This window comes from Acartia tonsa, chromosome 2, assembly GCF_053477335.1.
Source record: "Acartia tonsa isolate MP-2025a chromosome 2, ASM5347733v1, whole genome shotgun sequence".
Taxonomy (NCBI): domain Eukaryota; kingdom Metazoa; phylum Arthropoda; class Copepoda; order Calanoida; family Acartiidae; genus Acartia; species Acartia tonsa.
In genome coordinates this window covers 55,737,336-55,759,742 of record NC_137261.1, presented here as the reverse complement: position 1 = coordinate 55,759,742, position 22,407 = coordinate 55,737,336, and the positions used below count along the sequence as shown (strand labels likewise).

The window sequence follows — 22,407 nt, the reverse complement described above, 5'->3', positions numbered from 1 at the left end:
CGGACGGACCGACCCTAATTATAGAAAAGCTTCGCTTTGAAAAAGAATCTAAAAAGATGTTACCTTAATATATTTAAGATTTTGGGTGACTGTATGAATATGTTTGTTTCTGTATTGTGTTGGAGGGGTGGTGAAGTGAACCTAAAATTAAAAGAAATTTACATTTTTGTGATGATTACAAAAAGTAGTACTTTTACCCTCCCCCTTTGTACATTGGTATATATTTCTGTTTTAAGATTTAACCTAGTTTGCATATAAACCAACGACTACAAGCAAAATTTTACAATTGATTCTGGTTTATTTTCAAATGGAAAAGGATCTCTCTGTACAATGAACCGATTTGGTTCTCCTTCACAGGAAAGCTTTTTATAGGTCCTGGGAAGGTTTACACCTATTTTGGGGGTCGCTACCACCACCCTCAAAAGAGAAGTCACCCCTAGAAAAAAAAAAATTTCTCCCGAAAAACTAATAGATTGGACCAATAAGAACTCATTGTAGAAATTTTTCATCCATATTATTGGTCAGAACATGTACACAAAAGCTTTCACAAAATTATATCGTAACAAATGTATTGCATGTGATGCTTAATGAAACAAAAACCAGCGTCTGCTAGAAATTTCCCTTAAATTTTTTGACAGCTCATCTAGGGTAAAAAATCCATTAATCCTTACCTGGGGCATGAATGTTGCTAGCTGCCACCAACGGATAAATAATTCAGGATCCGGCACTTCTTCATTGCTGGAAGTTCTAAAACAAGGACGATGAAGTAAAATAGTAGTAAGCGCAAATTATTGCCAGGGATACAATCAATAACGGGAAGGATGACATAGATTTAACACAAATTGACAGAAAAGAAAAGTAACAGGATGTCTATAGATTAAGATCCCACAGTAAAGCTACTTAAAGGTCCCGAATTATTTTTTGGGGGAGGGTACATCCACCATCCCAAGAGAAATCACCTTTTGGATCGTCTTACCATTCCCCCCAATTCCCTAAAGTGCTTCTAGAAGCATCTAGAAGCGGAGCCGCGATTGATAGAAAAAACTATAATGTAAAAATAGAAAAGGAAAATCATCCTTAAGATTTTTTCTTTGATAAAAGCTGACATACGTCAAATATAAAAAAAACATTCAATGAGAAAACTATTTATGAACAACATTTATGTGGATCATGTACTTTGAAATATTAAACAAGATAAGTTTTCAGGAAAGCTGAGGCTTTTTGAAGTTAAAAAAAAAAGATATTTGTCCTTTTATTAACATATAGAAACCTCATAATATAAAACTTATTTTTCTAGATATTGAAAATCTGAAAAAAGAAGGCGAATTGACTAGAGATAGAAAAAAATCAGACTAAAAAAGCCAGATTAACCCAAGCATTAAAAAAATACCCACATAACAAACTTTTTGGAAATCCATTACTTGGAGGTCCCCAGGGCCATGCTAATGACGATAAAGCATTTTTTAATAAAAGGCATAGTTATCTATCTCATCTTATAGACAGCTTTACGCAGATATTGAAACGAAAAACTAAAAGATTAAAATCAATTTAATTGGCACTGAGGGGCCGAAAGTCCAGGCTAACAAAACTTGTGCAAATTTTTTTCTTTTTCTTTTATTTTTCATGGATACCTATCTATATTATGATTATCTTCATGATTTTTCAGTATGGCTGAGAACCGGTTCTAATACAGCGGATATTTATCGGTTTCGAAGCCATACTGAAAAAAAAAATTTTTATTTTTTTCTCCTTGCCAGATTTGATAGTACCTGGAAGTTTGAATGGTTCCATTCTTGGTAAAATCTCCTCCAACGGGACCAGCGCTCACAAATGGATAGCCAATAACTCCAAGATTAAGGATGTTTGGAATTATTGTCCTAAACAAGGTGACATTATTATTGTATCGATCTTTCAATCAAAGTATTTAAGACATTAGGAATCATTCAAGACAACAAATTTAATATTAGCTGACAAAGCCCAAAATGACTCAAAAATCAGCCATATGACGGCATAAAAATGAGGGAGATGAGAGGAGAAGAGGGAAAGATAACTCCTAAAAAAAAGATGGATAATCTCTTATTTTTATGACGTCATATTGTTGATTTTTGAGTCATTTTGGGCTTTGTCTATTAGCTTCATAAGATCGAGCAAGTTCTAGCAAATCTAATTTAATTATTTTTCTGTTTTTAACGCATAAACACATCCATTGATTGGTTGATTTTTTTCTCATTAAATACAACTAAGGTGCATTGTTTAGGGACCAAAATCTACGAAACGGCTACAGTTTTCATATTAGATTATAAATGACCAAGAAGAGACTATCGACTATTTAGCAACGAGATGCAATTTCCCCCTTAAAAACTAGCTCCATCAAAAATATTTTTAAAACTAAACAAATCAAATGGAGAATCCCACCACATCTTGGCAGGGATAAGGGATAGGAAACCTGGCCATTAATTAGGTCCCGGCCTAGATTCTGAAGGGATATTGCAACTATTACAAATTACTATCAAACTGGCGGACGCTCCCAAGTAGCTATAGCTCTAAACCAATAAGAATCGGCCTGTTTTTAACAACCAATCACCAATTGGCGAAAATTTTAAAAGCAGACAATTCTAGAAAAAATAATGATTTTGTCTGCTACTAAAAAATAAATATAAATGGTGTTAGATCACATTAGCTTAATTATTAAATCTGCTTAGAGTTAAACATTAAAAAAGGGCCATATAGAAAAAACAAAAATAACGGGATTATTTTTTGGAAAGGAGGTAGCTATGAATTTTCATTTGGTAGTTTATAAATTAGATGTTGTATTTTGAATTTTAAAAATCTAATACGGAATTGATACAACACTTTAACCCTAATATATGTACAATACACAATACAACACAGTACAAATATATCACTACTTAATAGTATCCAAAGAATACTTGATAGAATGTTACCCAAGTGCATATTAATTTATTTATTTTGAATTTTAATTAGCAATGAAATTTTCAAATAAAATTTTTACTCATTAATAAAAATGCAAATAATACAAACTAAAATCTGTCTGAGGGAAACCCAACGATAGCTTTCTGACAGTTCAAATTACCAAAGTAAAAGAGAAAAAAATTTTGGGAGAGAAAAAACTTCATTTTAACAAAAGCCATTAATATATAGGTTTATAAAAAGTTATGTTTTTTACTTTAAACTAGCTACCTGAATTTGATTCTATACTTTATCTACACACACACACACAGCTTTTTTATTAGCGTTTTATACGAAGCACTGCGCCATCCCAAAACTGGTTTATTAGGCTAGAAATAGGCCTAGGCTTGAAATAGGCCTGAAATAATATTTTCCTACGTTTCCCATCCCTTATCCCTGCATCTTGGGGCGAATTAAATAATTGTTATTTATCGTATTATAGACAGATTCCCCCGGATATTGAAATTAAACTTAATAAGATTAAAACCATTTTACCTGAGACTGTCCCAGTTGCTGGCGAGAGGAGTGAGATGTACAAAAGCTGGAGCCTTGGGACGCCTGGCAGATGCTCCGCTAACACCAACCACCTTGATTTCTACCATAACAACAGTTTTATAGCATACAGCATTTCAAAAACTGAAAACTTTATCCAAAGGAAGTCTAAGCTTTTTAATTCAGGCGTGGAATATAAAATCTAAATTGCGGAGTGCTGAAAATCTTTTAACACTTCCCAAATAGGAAATGTTATCCTATGGGTATTCAAAAAACAAGGATGACAACATCCATAAAAGCGAAGCACTAAAACGGTAGAACAAACGGACATTAACACTTGTCTAGTGTCTGAACTGTATAATCAGAATATAAAAGTATCGAAAGAGTCGAATCAAAATTGTAAGTAAATTTGTTGAAAAACTGCTTGATACAGGATAAAGTTTTGGACATACTTACATTTTTAGGACTTGATTATAGAGTTGCCTCGCTTATAGTATTGTTCTTTGATGTCCCAGGAATCAATATACCAAAATTGAGATAAAACGGATAATTAAATCACATAAAAACTTGTTGTTAAAAAAGAAAAATCAACATGATAAAAATAGACATACGGACATTCTGGTAATGATTATAAAGTTGCTACGCTTTCTAAATCGTACCTATTTACTACAGGAATCATCATGCAAAGTTTGAAATCGATAGGACAATTCTAACATGTCTAAATTAACGAATAAAAGCTATCTATCTCAGACGGACGGACGGACGGACCGACCCTAATTTACCTGATTGGTAAGTAAAAAGTGGTTTTAAACCATCGTTATTATGTTGCTGTATATATAAAAATAGAACCTGTCATAGCTACAGAAATAAGCAAATCTTTGTACAGATCAGGGTTGTATAAATCCGTCTACAAACAAAGAATAATAATGTTAAAATTGTTATTTATCGAATCATATGATAAAGAGCTTTCCCCGGATAGTAAAATAAAAAAAATAATGAGATTAATTCTAGTTTTGTTAGGCCCGGGGTAATAAAACTGGTATCAATATTAATTTTTTTATTTTATTATTCGTAGAAAATTGTTTATAATACGATACGATGCATGAATTTTCAGTATCGCTTGAAACCTGTTCTAATCCAGCGGATATTAATCAGTTTTGAAGCTTTACTGTAAATTAAATACTTTATTATATACTAACGGCTACGCCCCTAGAGGCCTCTAGGGGCACTTAAGGAGGATATTTTTTATGGGGAGGTAGGTCCCTACTTATTTTTAATTTTGGTTAAAAAAATTTTGGGGGGGAGATTTTTTATTTTTTGGGGGGTTGGGGGTATTCCACCCCCCCCCTACCCCCAAGAAAATAGTTATAAACCTTCCCGGGACCTATGAGAAGCTACCCTGTTAAGGAGAACCCGATCTGTTCAGCGGTTATCGAGATCCTTCGGTACAGACACACAAACACACACATAGACATCCTGTTACTTTAGTATAAGGATGTGATGATACGTTTTTAAATATGAAATTTTAATTTAAACACAGGCTATTTAATTTAATTGAATAAGGTAAATACAAAATATTCTACAAACACTTAAAATGTAAAAATATCAAATATGCAAATTTAAAATTTAGATTATTTGAAGGAAAATAAGATGTTAAAATTTTTTGGAAAATAAATACAAAAAATAAAAAATTTAAGCATAAAAAAGCAATATATAAATGCTTATCATAATAGACAATATATGTAAAAAGCAAAACTCAAAAATTCAAAGAGGATGCACAAACAACATTAAAAAACTATCCATAATTAACTCTTTGATTGCATGTTTTGACTAGAATTTTAAACTGTGTATGTTATTGAGTTGCGCATGTTTAAAGGCCAAGACATTCCCTTAGTTGTTGATATTAGTACCAGGTACTATTTTTAACGTCTCTAATATGACTCCAAATGGCCCAGACGAGAACATGGCACCCGCCGTTAGTAATTTAGACAATTTACCAATAATCTTGCAAGTTCTTTTGTAGATAAACTTATTGGTTTAAATGTTAGAACACTTCTAAGTTGGAACCAAACAAATAAGTTTAAGTTTTGGATACCAGTTTAATTTGCAGTCCAACTTCCAATCCCTCCCTTCCTGAAACACAGCATACCTGGAATTCAAAATAATGGGGGGTATGGAAGGCATTCCCAGTCTCGACAAAGAAGACCACGCTGGGCATCGCCTTCACCACCTCTCTCAGCTTGCCCTTCAGCCAGGACTTGGTGTTGTTGTTCGTGATGTCCAACAAAGCTGCAGCAGGTACATTCTAAATATATAGGATCTACTAAGAGATCTAAAGGGATAAGACAATGGCCAATAAACTAATTTACATCATCATTGATGATGCACAAAATTACCCCTTTTGTAGATCAAAATTAGTAGTTGAAATATTTAGACTTAACCAATCAAAATTCAATAACAGTCCCCAAAGTTATTGAGCCAACGAATAAAAAACTGTTATCATAAGATTTTGGGGACTAGTGTGATAAACAACCCAATGTCCTCTCCCGATTTACTATTTTTAATAAAAAAAATAGTATTTTGGGTATGTTTTTAACGCGTTTTATTATCATTGGAATAAAAACCAATAGTTAAATGACCTAATTTTTTTCTGATTTGATTTAGTTTTAACTGGGTTATAAAACAATAGTCCGTTTTATGTTCAAATAATATTTGAATATAAATTGAATTCAAAAAATCTTAAAAGAAATATACGTTTGCTGTTATGAAATATTTAGGGTTATTGGCATATTATAAAGAGGTCAATAGAACAAATGTAAAATAAAGAGAAAAAATATAAAGTTGGCTAAACATGTCCAAAGTAGCAAAAAAAGATGAAATATGAATTTATTGAATAGTTTGATAATATTTATAATTATTCCTACTAAATTCAAAACCTTTGGTAGAAGGCAATGGACGATAAATTAGCCTTGGAATCAATTTCAAATTGTGTTTTTATAGATGACAAATATATATCCTTTTATTTAAGAATCACATGATGTCTGTATGTCTGTCTTTAGCTTAATATCTCGATGATCGTTGGACCGAGATGATTCCCCTTTACAGTTAAGCCTCTTACCTGTCCTGTAACTATTAAGTGGAAAAAATCACCAATTCAAAAAAAAATAATATAAACTTTTTTTACTTTTACTTTTCAAAAACTAAAATAAATTGAAAGGGGAGGGTCGACTTACAGCCCCCTTTTCTTAGACGTAGCCCCTTAAACATTACTAGCGGCTACGCCGCTAGAGGCCTCCAACCATACCTCCCCCTAAAAAAATTAAAATTATGTTTAGGAGGGTAATTTTTTTCTAGGGGCGATTTCTCTTGGGAGGGTGGTGGTACCCTCTCCCCCAAAACCTTCACAGGACCCTCAAAAAGCGATCTGTAAAGAAGAACTATATCGTTTCAGCGGTAAGTTAGATCCTTCGGTACAAACAATTAAACAGACAGACAATAATCCCATCATTGTCCTTTCTGATAGAGAATCTTAACTCCAATGTTAATAAAAAACGTCTCGCGGTATGCATTTCTTTTCATTTCACATTAGAAAAGAATAAGTGAGCGTGATTAATTTATATTAAACTAGCGGCTTCGCCCCTAGCCTCTAGGGGCTTTGCCCCAAGAGGTGATAAAAAAAATTATTGCGAAAATCGTAAAGGACCATGGAAATCTCCTTCCAAAAAAAAAAAAAAAAAAAAAAAAATGGGGGGGGGGATTTTTTGGTTTTTGGGGGGGTTGGGGGTGTCCCACCCCCCGACAAAATAGCTTAAAACCACCACAGGACCAATAGGTAGATACCCTGAAGAGTAGAATCCGATCGGTTCAGTGGTTACCGAGATCTTAAGGGACAGACAGACAGACGGACAGACGGTCAGACGGACAGACGGTCAGACGGACAGACGGACAGACAATCAGACGGACAGACGGACAGACAGACATCGTTCTACTTTGTATTATAGACAAGAACAAGTATTCCATATGAAGCGCAACATCAAATTTTAAGAACAAAAACTTTAAATAAGAGAATTTCTGTATTACACAATCCTATCATCATCTATTATACAAAGTAGCTTGATGTCTGTCTGTCCGTCTGAAGCTTAAGATCTCGGTAACCACTGAACCGATCGGATTCTACTCTTCAGGGAATATACCTACTGGTCCTGTGGTGGTTTTAGGCTATTTTCTTGGGGGGTGGGACACCCCCTACCCCCCCAAAAAAAAAAATCCCCCCCCCATTCTTTTTTTTTAAGAATTTTGCGAATTCGTTATTTAATCGCAAAAATTTTTTCCTGCTGGGTAGGTGCGAAAATTTGCGATCCGTTCTGCTGGGTAAGTAATAGAAGATGTAATTATACCTCTTGTGGCAAAGCCCCTAGAGGCTAGGGGCGAAGCCGCTAGTATTATATAAAGTAGTAAGCGTTTTTTGTCTGTCCCGAAGGATCTCGCTAACCGCTGAACCGATATTGTTCTCCTTTACAGTGAAGCTCCTTATAGGTCCTGGTAAGGTTTTAAGCTATTTTTGTACTCTTTTGAAACTCAAATTTAAAAAGGGACGAGGTCGACTTTTCCCCCCTCCTACCTTAAGTGCACCTAGAGGCTTCTAGGTGCGTAGCCGCTAGTATTATACAAAGTAGTAAGCTTTTTTTGTCTGTAGCAAAGGAACTTTCTAACCGTTGAACCGATATGGTTCTCTTTTACATTGAAGCTTCTTATATGTCCAGGAAAGGTTTTTAATTATTTGGGGGAAGAGAGTCTCCTCCCAAAAATAAAAAGAACCTCACCCCCAAAATTTACTTCTTTTCATAAATTACTCCTTCCCCTACCTTAAATGTCCCTATAGGCTTCCAGTAGCCGCTAGTATTTTTAAAAGCGAAGCTTTTCTATAATTAGGGTCGGTCCGTCCGTCCGTCCGAGATAGATAGCTTTTATTCGTTAATTTAGGCATGTTAGAATTATCCTATCGATATCAAACTTTGCATGATGATTCCTGTAGTAGTTAGGTACGATTTAGAAAGCGTAGCAACTCTATAATAATTACCAGAATGCCCGTATGTCCATTTTAAACATGTTGATTTTTCTACTTTTTTAACAACAAATTTTTATGTGATTTAATTATCCGTTTGGTCTGATTTTTGGTATATTGATTCCTGGGACAACAAAAAACAATATTATAAGAGAAGCAACTCTATAATCAAGTCCTAAAAATGTAAGTATGTCCATAAACATTATCCTGTATCAAGCAGTTTTTCAACAAATTTACTTACTGTTTTGCTTCGACTCTTATACTTTAATATTCTGATTATTTAGTTTAGACACTATACAAATGTTAATGTCCGTTTGTCCTACTGTTTCAGTGCTTCGCTTTTATGGATGTTGTCATCCTTGTTTAAGATAACGATCGTAATGTACACTATTTAAATATTTGCTACATACAGACGGACTTATAGACGAACTTTAATCGTAGAGTAACTGCGGAACTAATAACATGATTATTTGGAAATAGAAAATTGACAATGCTGTTTCTGAGAAGCTTGATACTTTCTCCAGTCTTCATTGTTTTGGTTAGTTACCCATTCCAAACTTTTGTACTTGGGTCATCTTATAATAAAATAACAGAATCTCTTAGTGTAACCGCTGAACCGATATGGTTCTACTTTACAGTGTAGCTTCCTGGAAAGATTTATAACTATTTCGGGGGGGATATCTTAACCCTCCCAAATGAAATCACCCCTAGAAAAAGAATTGCCTTGGTGGAAATATACTTTTTGTTTTGTATTCAGTTAGGTCAGGAAGGTTAAGGCACTGCAGTATATGCCCCGCAGGGGCTAGTCACAGGGAAAAAAAAGTCAAATTAAAAATACCTACCTTATACCAAGTAAGAGCAGGTATATCTCTGGTAATATTCAGTTTTCTCTCCATCACAAACAATCCCTTCTCCACCCCCTCGTTGAAGCTGATGGAGTCTGTGCTGACGAAGGGTGTCAGGGTCAACACGAGGGTCAGCCCGTACCCGGACACAGTCTTCTCCAGATCTCTACAAAAGAAAAAGCAAAAATCAAGAAAGATAAATTAGCGAATTAATTGACTAATTTAAGTGAATTATTGTATTTTATATTTTTTATCACTCAACTACTAGTTATTTCTTTTAAACAAATAGAATTTTAAATATTATTTTTTATAATGTTTAGGTATTTGAGGCAAAAAAAACTTTTTAACATCTGTACCGATCTTTTATGTACTCTATCACAAGTATAAAACACTTCTTACATGTTAGAGTGGGCCCATTCAGCTCTGCTTTAATTTTTTGTTTCAAAAAGAAATGTTTACAAAATTAAAAATAAATCGGGGCGATTTCTCTAAGGAAGGTAGTGGTACCTTCCCCAGATATGGTTATTAACCTTTTTAGGACCTATGAGAAGATACACTGTAAAGGAGAAACATATCAGTTCAGCGGTTAGCGAGATCCTTTGATACTCACAGACAAATAGATATCCTGCTCCTTTTATATAAGAATACAATTTTAATTGAAGGTTTTAATAGTGCCTATTAAAATGTATACTGGCCTCCCATTTGTTATTTATAGTCTGTGTTTTAGCCTATCATTAGTCATTTGTATTGTAATGACGTCATTTTTGATAGGCACTATAAAGAGCTTCAATCAAAATCATATCCTTATATAAATGTAATAGGATCTCTGTCTGTCTGTGTGTACCGAAGGATCTCACTAACCGCTGAACTGAACAGAGTAACTTGTCATAATTTTAATTTACCTGAGTCTGTCAGAAAGCACCAGGTCTCCCATATTTTGTTGCCAGGAGGAGTCAATAAGAAGATAACCTCTGGGTTCCCCGCGGGACACCGGGGCTGATCTTCCTAAATTACAAATAAATGACAATTAATTGTGACATCGCCCCTCCAGGTGAGGGGGAAATTACCTCCCTTTTTGTTTTGTTTGTTTCAAAGAAATATTTTTTGGCCGGAGCATTTTTTTAGGAGGAGGGGGATGTCCAACTCCCCCTGGAAAATAGCATAAAACCACCACATAGGTATATTCCCTGCATGTATTGGTATGTTTGTAAAATAAAAACTTTTCCGTGCAAAAACTTACATATATTATACATATGTATATGAAATGTGCAATATTTTACTATGATATCAATTTACGAAATTTTAATGCTGTATTGTTTAAAAGTGAAAGTTTTAAGTGTTTTTTTTAAACTTTCTATGTTTTCATTTATTGCCTTCAATGACAAAATAAAACAACACATTTTTTTAGGAATCTAAAGAATTTCCCTTCCAGATTTTGGAAGGGAAATTATAAAACTGCAGTTTTCTATATAATTACCTATTGGTGATGTATATCTATTTATCTTATCAGGCTTATCCCTTAAGATCTCTGAAAAAAAACACAAAAATCTTATAAAACTTTACCTACAATCATTTTGATATAATTGGACACGTGTTCACTGTTTAATGGTTCTCCATTTTGAGGGGCAGGCAGCTGCCACAGAGGGAGTTTTAGTAATCTGTTCAGCTCCTAAAACAAAAATGCATGTTTGTAGATTTTATAACAACTTGAGGCTACGCCCCTTGCATTTAGGGGCTCTGTATTCAAAGGTGCAGGAAAATAAAATAGCTTAAAACTATCCCAAGATTGAAATATGAAAATAAAATAGCATAAAACCAAAACAAGACCTATGTGAAGCTTAACTAAAATAAACCAAACGGTTCAGTGGGTTATTAGATCTTAAGCTTTAGACCAAAAAAAACTTACTACTTTATATGATAGGCTATAAACTGCAATTTGTCATTACTTAGCATCATGAAACTATCTGTATATTATAATGAAAGTTATGTAAATATTTATGAAGATGAAGTCAGAAATACAGAACTCGAGTAAGGAAGATCTTTCACCTTTTTTGGGCCTTTACACTCGTTGCCTGTATCTTATGCAATATCTGGAGCTATTTGAAATGATATGTATTTATGGCGTTGCCAACTGTTAAACTACCTTCAAATCTGACTCCTTATGTCCATCCCAGAAAGATCTTGTTAACTGCTTCTCATACAAAGTCAACAAGTTTTCATTGGAGCATACTGTATAATTCAACTGTGGGTATCCTTCCCTAGATAATTATAAATATATGTTTATATAGTCACAACAAGTTTTCATAAGAGCATACTGTATAATTCAACTGTGGATATCCTTCCCTAGATAATTAAAAATATATTTTCATATAGTCACAACAAGTTTTCATTAGAGCATACTGTATAATTCAACTGTGGGTATCCTTCCCTAGATAATTATAAATATATTTATATAGTCACAACAAGTTTTCATTAGAGCATACTGTATAATTCAACTGTGGGTATTCTTCCCTAGATAATTATAAATATATTTTCATATAGACACAAGTTTTCATTAGAGCATAGTGTATAATTCAACTGTGGGTATTCTTCCCTAGATAATTATAAATATATTTTCATATAGACACAAGTTTTCATTAGAGCATACTGTATAATTCAACTGTGGGTATTCTTCCCTAGATAATTATAAATATATTTTCATATAGACACAAGTTTTCATTAGAGCATACTCTATAATTCAACTGTGGGTATCCTTCCCTAGATAATTATAAATATATTTTCATATAGACACAAGTTTTCATTAGAGCATACTGTATAATTCAACTGTGGGTATTCTTCCCTAGATAATTATAAATATATTTTCATATAGACACAAGTTTTCATTAGAGCATAGTGTATAATTCAACTGTGGGTATTCTTCCCTAGATAATTATAAATATATTTTCATATAGACACAAGTTTTCATTAGAGCATACTGTATAATTCAACTGTGGGTATCCTTCCCTAGATAATTATAAATATATTTTCATATAGATACAAGTTTTCATTAGAGCATACTGTATAATTCAACTGTGGGTATCCTTCCCTAGATAATTATAAATATATTTTCATATAGACACAAGTTTTCATTAGAGCATAGTGTATAATTCAACTGTGGGTATTCTTCCCTAGATAATTATAAATATATTTTCATATAGACACAAGTTTTCATTAGAGCATACTGTATAATTCAACTGTGGGTATTCTTCCCTAGATAATTATAAATATATTTTCATATAGACACAAGTTTTCATTAGAGCATAGTGTATAATTCAACTGTGGGTATCCTTCCCTAGATAATTATAAATATATTTTCATATAGACACAAGTTTTCATTAGAGCATACTGTATAATTCAACTGTGGGTATTCTTCCCTAGATAATTATAAATATATTTTCATATAGACACAAGTTTTCATTAGAGCATACTGTATAATTCAACTGTGGGTATTCTTCCCTAGATAATTATAAATATATTTTCATATAGACACAAGTTTTCATTAGAGCATAGTGTATAATTCAACTGTGGGTATTCTTCCCTAGATAATTATAAATATATTTTCATATAGACACAAGTTTTCATTAGAGCATAGTGTATAATTCAACTGTGGGTATTCTTCCCTAGATAATTATAAATATATTTTCATATAGACACAAGTTTTCATTAGAGCATACTGTATAATTCAACTGTGGGTATTCTTCCCTAGATAATTATAAATATATTTTCATATAGACACAAGTTTTCATTAGAGCATACTGTATAATTCAACTGTGGGTATCCTTCCCTAGATAATTATAAATATATTTTCATATAGACACAAGTTTTCATTAGAGCATAGTGTATAATTCAACTGTGGGTATTCTTCCCTAGATAATTATAAATATATTTTCATATAGACACAAGTTTTCATTAGAGCATACTGTATAATTCAACTGTGGGTATTCTTCCCTAGATAATTATAAATATATTTTCATATAGACACAAGTTTTCATTAGAGCATAGTGTATAATTCAACTGTGGGTATCCTTCCCTAGATAATTATAAATATATTTTCATATAGACACAAGTTTTCATTAGAGCATACTGTATAATTCAACTGTGGGTATCCTTCCCTAGATAATTATAAATATATTTTCATATAGACACAAGTTTTCATTAGAGCATAGTGTATAATTCAACTGTGGGTATCCTTCCCTAGATAATTATAAATATATTTTCATATAGACACAAGTTTTCATTAGAGCATAGTGTATAATTCAACTGTGGGTATTCTTCCCTAGATAATTATAAATATATTTTCATATAGACACAAGTTTTCATTAGAGCATACTGTATAATTCAACTGTGGGTATTCTTCCCTAGATAATTATAAATATATTTTCATATAGACACAAGTTTTCATTAGAGCATACTCTATAATTCAACTGTGGGTATCCTTCCCTAGATAATTATAAATATATTTTCATATAGACACAAGTTTTCATTAGAGCATACTGTATAATTCAACTGTGGGTATTCTTCCCTAGATAATTATAAATATATTTTCATATAGACACAAGTTTTCATTAGAGCATAGTGTATAATTCAACTGTGGGTATTCTTCCCTAGATAATTATAAATATATTTTCATATAGACACAAGTTTTCATTAGAGCATACTGTATAATTCAACTGTGGGTATCCTTCCCTAGATAATTATAAATATATTTTCATATAGATACAAGTTTTCATTAGAGCATACTGTATAATTCAACTGTGGGTATCCTTCCCTAGATAATTATAAATATATTTTCATATAGACACAAGTTTTCATTAGAGCATAGTGTATAATTCAACTGTGGGTATTCTTCCCTAGATAATTATAAATATATTTTCATATAGACACAAGTTTTCATTAGAGCATACTGTATAATTCAACTGTGGGTATTCTTCCCTAGATAATTATAAATATATTTTCATATAGACACAAGTTTTCATTAGAGCATAGTGTATAATTCAACTGTGGGTATCCTTCCCTAGATAATTATAAATATATTTTCATATAGACACAAGTTTTCATTAGAGCATACTGTATAATTCAACTGTGGGTATTCTTCCCTAGATAATTATAAATATATTTTCATATAGACACAAGTTTTCATTAGAGCATACTGTATAATTCAACTGTGGGTATTCTTCCCTAGATAATTATAAATATATTTTCATATAGACACAAGTTTTCATTAGAGCATAGTGTATAATTCAACTGTGGGTATTCTTCCCTAGATAATTATAAATATATTTTCATATAGACACAAGTTTTCATTAGAGCATAGTGTATAATTCAACTGTGGGTATTCTTCCCTAGATAATTATAAATATATTTTCATATAGACACAAGTTTTCATTAGAGCATACTGTATAATTCAACTGTGGGTATTCTTCCCTAGATAATTATAAATATATTTTCATATAGACACAAGTTTTCATTAGAGCATACTGTATAATTCAACTGTGGGTATCCTTCCCTAGATAATTATAAATATATTTTCATATAGACACAAGTTTTCATTAGAGCATAGTGTATAATTCAACTGTGGGTATTCTTCCCTAGATAATTATAAATATATTTTCATATAGACACAAGTTTTCATTAGAGCATACTGTATAATTCAACTGTGGGTATTCTTCCCTAGATAATTATAAATATATTTTCATATAGACACAAGTTTTCATTAGAGCATAGTGTATAATTCAACTGTGGGTATCCTTCCCTAGATAATTATAAATATATTTTCATATAGACACAAGTTTTCATTAGAGCATAGTGTATAATTCAACTGTGGGTATTCTTCCCTAGATAATTATAAATATATTTTCATATAGACACAAGTTTTCATTAGAGCATAGTGTATAATTCAACTGTGGGTATTCTTCCCTAGATAATTATAAATATATTTTCATATAGACACAAGTTTTCATTAGAGCATACTGTATAATTCAACTGTGGGTATTCTTCCCTAGATAATTATAAATATATTTTCATATAGACACAAGTTTTCATTAGAGCATACTGTATAATTCAACTGTGGGTATCCTTCCCTAGATAATTATAAATATATTTTCATATAGACACAAGTTTTCATTAGAGCATAGTGTATAATTCAACTGTGGGTATTCTTCCCTAGATAATTATAAATATATTTTCATATAGACACAAGTTTTCATTAGAGCATACTCTATAATTCAACTGTGGGTATCCTTCCCTAGATAATTATAAATATATTTTCATATAGACACAAGTTTTCATTAGAGCATACTGTATAATTCAACTGTGGGTATTCTTCCCTAGATAATTATAAATATATTTTCATATAGACACAAGTTTTCATTAGAGCATAGTGTATAATTCAACTGTGGGTATTCTTCCCTAGATAATTATAAATATATTTTCATATAGACACAAGTTTTCATTAGAGCATACTGTATAATTCAACTGTGGGTATCCTTCCCTAGATAATTATAAATATATTTTCATATAGACACAAGTTTTCATTAGAGCATACTGTATAATTCAACTGTGGGTATCCTTCCCTAGATAATTATAAATATATTTTCATATAGACACAAGTTTTCATTAGAGCATAGTGTATAATTCAACTGTGGGTATTCTTCCCTAGATAATTATAAATATATTTTCATATAGACACAAGTTTTCATTAGAGCATACTGTATAATTCAACTGTGGGTATTCTTCCCTAGATAATTATAAATATATTTTCATATAGACACAAGTTTTCATTAGAGCATAGTGTATAATTCAACTGTGGGTATCCTTCCCTAGATAATTATAAATATATTTATATAGTCACAACAAGTTTTCATTAGAGCATACTGTATAATTCAACTGTGGGTATTCTTCCCTAGATAATTATAAATATATTTTCATATAGACACAAGTTTTCATTAGAGCATAGTGTATAATTCAACTGTGGGTATTCTTCCCTAGATAATTATAAATATATTTTCATATAGACACAAGTTTTCATTAGAGCATACTGTATAATTCAACTGTGGGTATTCTTCCCTAGATAATTATAAATATATTTTCATATAGACACAAGTTTTCATTAGAGCATACTGTATAATTCAACTGTGGGTATCCTTCCCTAGATAATTATAAATATATTTTCATATAGACACAAGTTTTCATTAGAGCATAGTGTATAATTCAACTGTGGGTATTCTTCCCTAGATAATTATAAATATATTTTCATATAGACACAAGTTTTCATTAGAGCATACTCTATAATTCAACTGTGGGTATCCTTCCCTAGATAATTATAAATATATTTTCATATAGACACAAGTTTTCATTAGAGCATACTGTATAATTCAACTGTGGGTATTCTTCCCTAGATAATTATAAATATATTTTCATATAGACACAAGTTTTCATTAGAGCATAGTGTATAATTCAACTGTGGGTATTCTTCCCTAGATAATTATAAATATATTTTCATATAGACACAAGTTTTCATTAGAGCATACTGTATAATTCAACTGTGGGTATCCTTCCCTAGATAATTATAAATATATTTTCATATAGACACAAGTTTTCATTAGAGCATACTGTATAATTCAACTGTGGGTATCCTTCCCTAGATAATTATAAATATATTTTCATATAGACACAAGTTTTCATTAGAGCATAGTGTATAATTCAACTGTGGGTATTCTTCCCTAGATAATTATAAATATATTTTCATATAGACACAAGTTTTCATTAGAGCATACTGTATAATTCAACTGTGGGTATCCTTCCCTAGATAATTATAAATATATTTTCATATAGACACAAGTTTTCATTAGAGCATAGTGTATAATTCAACTGTGGGTATTCTTCCCTAGATAATTATAAATATATTTTCATATAGACACAAGTTTTCATTAGAGCATACTGTATAATTCAACTGTGGGTATTCTTCCCTAGATAATTATAAATATATTTTCATATAGACACAAGTTTTCATTAGAGCATACTGTATAATTCAACTGTGGGTATTCTTCCCTAGATTATTATAAATATATTTTCATATAGACACAAGTTTTCATTAGAGCATAGTGTATAATTCAACTGTGGGTATTCTTCCCTAGATAATTATAAATATATTTTCATATAGACACAAGTTTTCATTAGAGCATACTGTATAATTCAACTGTGGGTATTCTTCCCTAGATAATTATAAATATATTTTCATATAGACACAAGTTTTCATTAGAGCATAGTGTATAATTCAACTGTGGGTATTCTTCCCTAGATAATTATAAATATATTTTCATATAGACACAAGTTTTCATTAGAGCATACTGTATAATTCAACTGTGGGTATTCTTCCCTAGATAATTATAAATATATTTTCATATAGACACAAGTTTTCATTAGAGCATACTGTATAATTCAACTGTGGGTATTCTTCCCTAGATAATTATAAATATATTTTCATATAGACACAAGTTTTCATTAGAGCATACTGTATAATTCAACTGTGGGTATCCTTCCCTAGATAATTATAAATATATTTTCATATAGACACAAGTTTTCATTAGAGCATAGTGTATAATTCAACTGTGGGTATTCTTCCCTAGATAATTATAAATATATTTTCATATAGACACAAGTTTTCATTAGAGCATACTGTATAATTCAACTGTGGGTATTCTTCCCTAGATAATTATAAATATATTTTCATATAGACACAAGTTTTCATTAGAGCATAGTGTATAATTCAACTGTGGGTATTCTTCCCTAGATAATTATAAATATATTTTCATATAGACACAAGTTTTCATTAGAGCATACTGTATAATTCAACTGTGGGTATCCTTCCCTAGATAATTATAAATATATTTTCATATAGACACAAGTTTTCATTAGAGCATACTGTATAATTCAACTGTGGGTATCCTTCCCTAGATAATTATAAATATATTTTCATATAGACACAAGTTTTCATTAGAGCATAGTGTATAATTCAACTGTGGGTATTCTTCCCTAGATAATTATAAATATATTTTCATATAGACACAAGTTTTCATTAGAGCATACTGTATAATTCAACTGTGGGTATCCTTCCCTAGATAATTATAAATATATTTTCATATAGACACAAGTTTTCATTAGAGCATACTGTATAATTCAACTGTGGGTATCCTTCCCTAGATAATTATAAATATATTTTCATATAGACACAAGTTTTCATTAGAGCATAGTGTATAATTCAACTGTGGGTATTCTTCCCTAGATAATTATAAATATATTTTCATATAGACACAAGTTTTCATTAGAGCATACTGTATAATTCAACTGTGGGTATTCTTCCCTAGATAATTATGAATATATTTTCATATAGACACAAGTTTTCATTAGAGCATACTGTATAATTCAACTGTGGGTATTCTTCCCTAGATTATTATAAATATATTTTCATATAGACACAAGTTTTCATTAGAGCATAGTGTATAATTCAACTGTGGGTATTCTTCCCTAGATAATTATAAATATATTTTCATATAGACACAAGTTTTCATTAGAGCATACTGTATAATTCAACTGTGGGTATTCTTCCCTAGATAATTATAAATATATTTTCATATAGACACAAGTTTTCATTAGAGCATAGTGTATAATTCAACTGTGGGTATTCTTCCCTAGATAATTATAAATATATTTTCATATAGACACAAGTTTTCATTAGAGCATACTGTATAATTCAACTGTGGGTATCCTTCCCTAGATAATTATAAATATATTTTCATATAGACACAAGTTTTCATTAGAGCATACTGTATAATTCAACTGTGGGTATCCTTCCCTAGATAATTATAAATATATTTTCATATAGACACAAGTTTTCATTAGAGCATAGTGTATAATTCAACTGTGGGTATTCTTCCCTAGATAATTATAAATATATTTTCATATAGACACAAGTTTTCATTAGAGCATACTGTATAATTCAACTGTGGGTATCCTTCCCTAGATAATTATAAATATATTTTCATATAGACACAAGTTTTCATTAGAGCATACTGTATAATTCAACTGTGGGTATCCTTCCCTAGATAATTATAAATATATTTTCATATAGACACAAGTTTTCATTAGAGCATAGTGTATAATTCAACTGTGGGTATTCTTCCCTAGATAATTATAAATATATTTTCATATAGACACAAGTTTTCATTAGAGCATACTGTATAATTCAACTGTGGGTATTCTTCCCTAGATAATTATAAATATATTTTCATATAGACACAAGTTTTCATTAGAGCATACTGTATAATTCAACTGTGGGTATTCTTCCCTAGATTATTATAAATATATTTTCATATAGACACAAGTTTTCATTAGAGCATAGTGTATGATTCAACTGTGGGTATTCTTCCCTAGATAATTATAAATATATTTTCATATAGACACAAGTTTTCATTAGAGCATACTGTATAATTCAACTGTGGGTATTCTTCCCTAGATAATTATAAATATATTTTCATATAGACACAAGTTTTCATTAGAGCATAGTGTATAATTCAACTGTGGGTATTCTTCCCTAGATAATTATAAATATATTTTCATATAGACACAAGTTTTCATTAGAGCATACTGTATAATTCAACTGTGGGTATTCTTCCCTAGATAATTATAAATATATTTTCATATAGACACAAGTTTTCATTAGAGCATAGTGTATAATTCAACTGTGGGTATTCTTCCCTAGATAATTATAAATATATTTTCATATAGACACAAGTTTTCATTAGAGCATACTGTATAATTCAACTGTGGGTATTCTTCCCTAGATAATTATAAATATATTTTCATATAGACACAAGTTTTCATTAGAGCATAGTGTATAATTCAACTGTGGGTATTCTTCCCTAGATAATTATAAATATATTTTCATATAGACACAAGTTTTCATTAGAGCATACTGTATAATTCAACTGTGGGTATTCTTCCCTAGATAATTATAAATATATTTTCATATAGACACAAGTTTTCATTAGAGCATACTGTATAATTCAACTGTGGGTATCCTTCCCTAGATTATTATAAATATAAATATTATAAGGGATATGACAAGGAATACGTTATTTATCGCATCGTATTATAAACAGCTTTCCGCAGATGTAAAATGTACAAGTTTTTTCAGCCCCGAGATGTCGAAGGCACAGGGTTTTGTTGTCCTAGGAATCAGTATTCAAAAAATAATTTCAATCAAATAATTATATCACATAAACATTTGCTGTTAAAAACATTAAAAATCAATATATTTAAAATGGACGTATGTACATTCTTTAAACGATTATAGAGTTGTTTATAATACCCCACTACATCAGGAATCACCATGTAAAGTTTGAAATCGATAGGACTATTCTAACATGCCCAAAATAACGAAAAGAGCTTACCGTTACGGACGGACGGAATGACCCTAATTATAGAAAAGCTTTGCTTTCAAAAAGTCTTACTTGTGATAATAGTATGGAAACTCATCATAATGCGCTTTCAAACACAATCCAGACTCAGCACTCATGGAGACAGACAGGGGGGTCTCATCTGATACTTTTATAGATACACCCTATAATATATTTACTATTTAACAAGTTCAAACACCAAAAACCACTTTTACACAAAAAATGGAGGTGGTTTCCCTCCAAGTGCCCAGTGGAACAGAGAACATAACAGGATGGGGGGTGGGGGGAGTGAAGGGTTAATTTCATGTATGTTTCTTTATTGCTCTAGGTTAGGTATTTTTAGACATCTATAATACAACCGCAAAGACGGGGAAAGTCGCTTAAAAAAAATTCTGACGTAATAAAAATGGGGGATGAGGAGAGGAGGAGTGGGAAAGAAAACCCCCTAAAAAAGAGATGGATAATCCCTTATTTTTATGAAGTAACATTGAGCGACTTTCATCGTCTTCTCGTTGGATAAGCAATTAAAGAAGGGGTAAATCTGTGTATCATAATTGGGGATGTATATACATTGTGCATTAATTTATCGGCCATTGTCTTATCCTTAAAAATCCCTGATATTACCTGGCTGTTGATGAAGTATCTCTTGATGACATTGCCCCATTCTGTCTGATCTTCGTCTCCAGTTACAAATGGAGACAGCTCAACAGTAGACTTAACACGGTAATAATAGTGAGAATAACTGTTGGTTTGGGACTCCTGCGTTTGTCCTAGGACTGGTTTACCTTTTCCTATCCTTCCCTCCCCCCTTTAGAGGTTGGTTCTGTGCACCCTAGGCACTTTGAAGTTAGGCACTAAAAAAATCTTTGGTCAGCTTGTTTTTTTTCTTATTATTTTTATAAAGAACGTGTCCTAACTTTTTTGTAATAGCTAGTCGGTGCCTTTAGTAAGTAGTAGATGTAAAATGATCCATGGAATTTAGATCTGCAATGTGTTTTTTTTGTAGACCTTTTATCTTTGAAGTAATTTAGGTTTTTTTTAAATTAAGTTGGTTTTAAGGTTTTTTGGTAGGCAACAAAAAAAACAAATGCCATTATGAACAAAATTTGACACCTTACTTTTTTTTAATTCTGTTGAGTAATTATTGAAAAAATGTATTTTGTTGAACCCAGGAGAATCAAAACTTAATTACGAATGGGTTAAACAAAAATAACAAAAGTTAAGACACGTTCTTTTCTATTTAAGAGTAGCACAGCTAATCCATAAATAAATATAGTCCGTCTTAAGTCGGACTTATTAATAGAATTCCTAAAATAAACTATTCTTTTTTTTTGTTTGTTTTTCCTTTTTACAGTTGGGGAGTTGAATCCATTTTTATAGAAGCAGAAATACATTTCAATAATCGTATCGGCATCGATGATATCATCACCAAGAGAGGCAAAATTGGAATGGTAGATTACAAAAATCATATCGGCGTTAGTGATATCAATACCAACAAAGGGGTAAGTGGAATGGTAGATTACGTTTTTTAGAGAGTCAA

General features: G+C 31.3%; 1 protein-coding gene across 6 annotated transcripts in view; it reads right to left on the bottom strand.

Annotated features, from left to right (window-relative positions):
* LOC145312190 (alpha-galactosidase MYORG) overlaps nt 1-22,407 on the bottom strand; it is a 78,900-nt gene that overhangs the window by 6,215 nt on the left and 50,278 nt on the right. For all 6 annotated transcript variants that reach the window (XM_080151384.1, XM_080151381.1, XM_080151382.1 and 3 more), the window contains 12 exons: nt 21,492-21,581; nt 20,922-21,031; nt 11,516-11,630; nt 10,936-11,041; nt 10,275-10,377; nt 9,370-9,538; nt 5,612-5,767; nt 4,312-4,369; nt 3,466-3,565; nt 1,770-1,877; nt 672-747; nt 64-141 (listed from right to left, as the gene is read on the bottom strand). In XM_080151384.1, the coding sequence (XP_080007510.1) occupies nt 64-141; nt 672-747; nt 1,770-1,877; nt 3,466-3,565; nt 4,312-4,369; nt 5,612-5,767; nt 9,370-9,538; nt 10,275-10,377; nt 10,936-11,041; nt 11,516-11,630; nt 20,922-21,031; nt 21,492-21,581 (1,269 nt within the window). The remainder of the gene's footprint in view (nt 1-63; nt 142-671; nt 748-1,769; nt 1,878-3,465; nt 3,566-4,311; nt 4,370-5,611; nt 5,768-9,369; nt 9,539-10,274; nt 10,378-10,935; nt 11,042-11,515; nt 11,631-20,921; nt 21,032-21,491; nt 21,582-22,407) is intronic.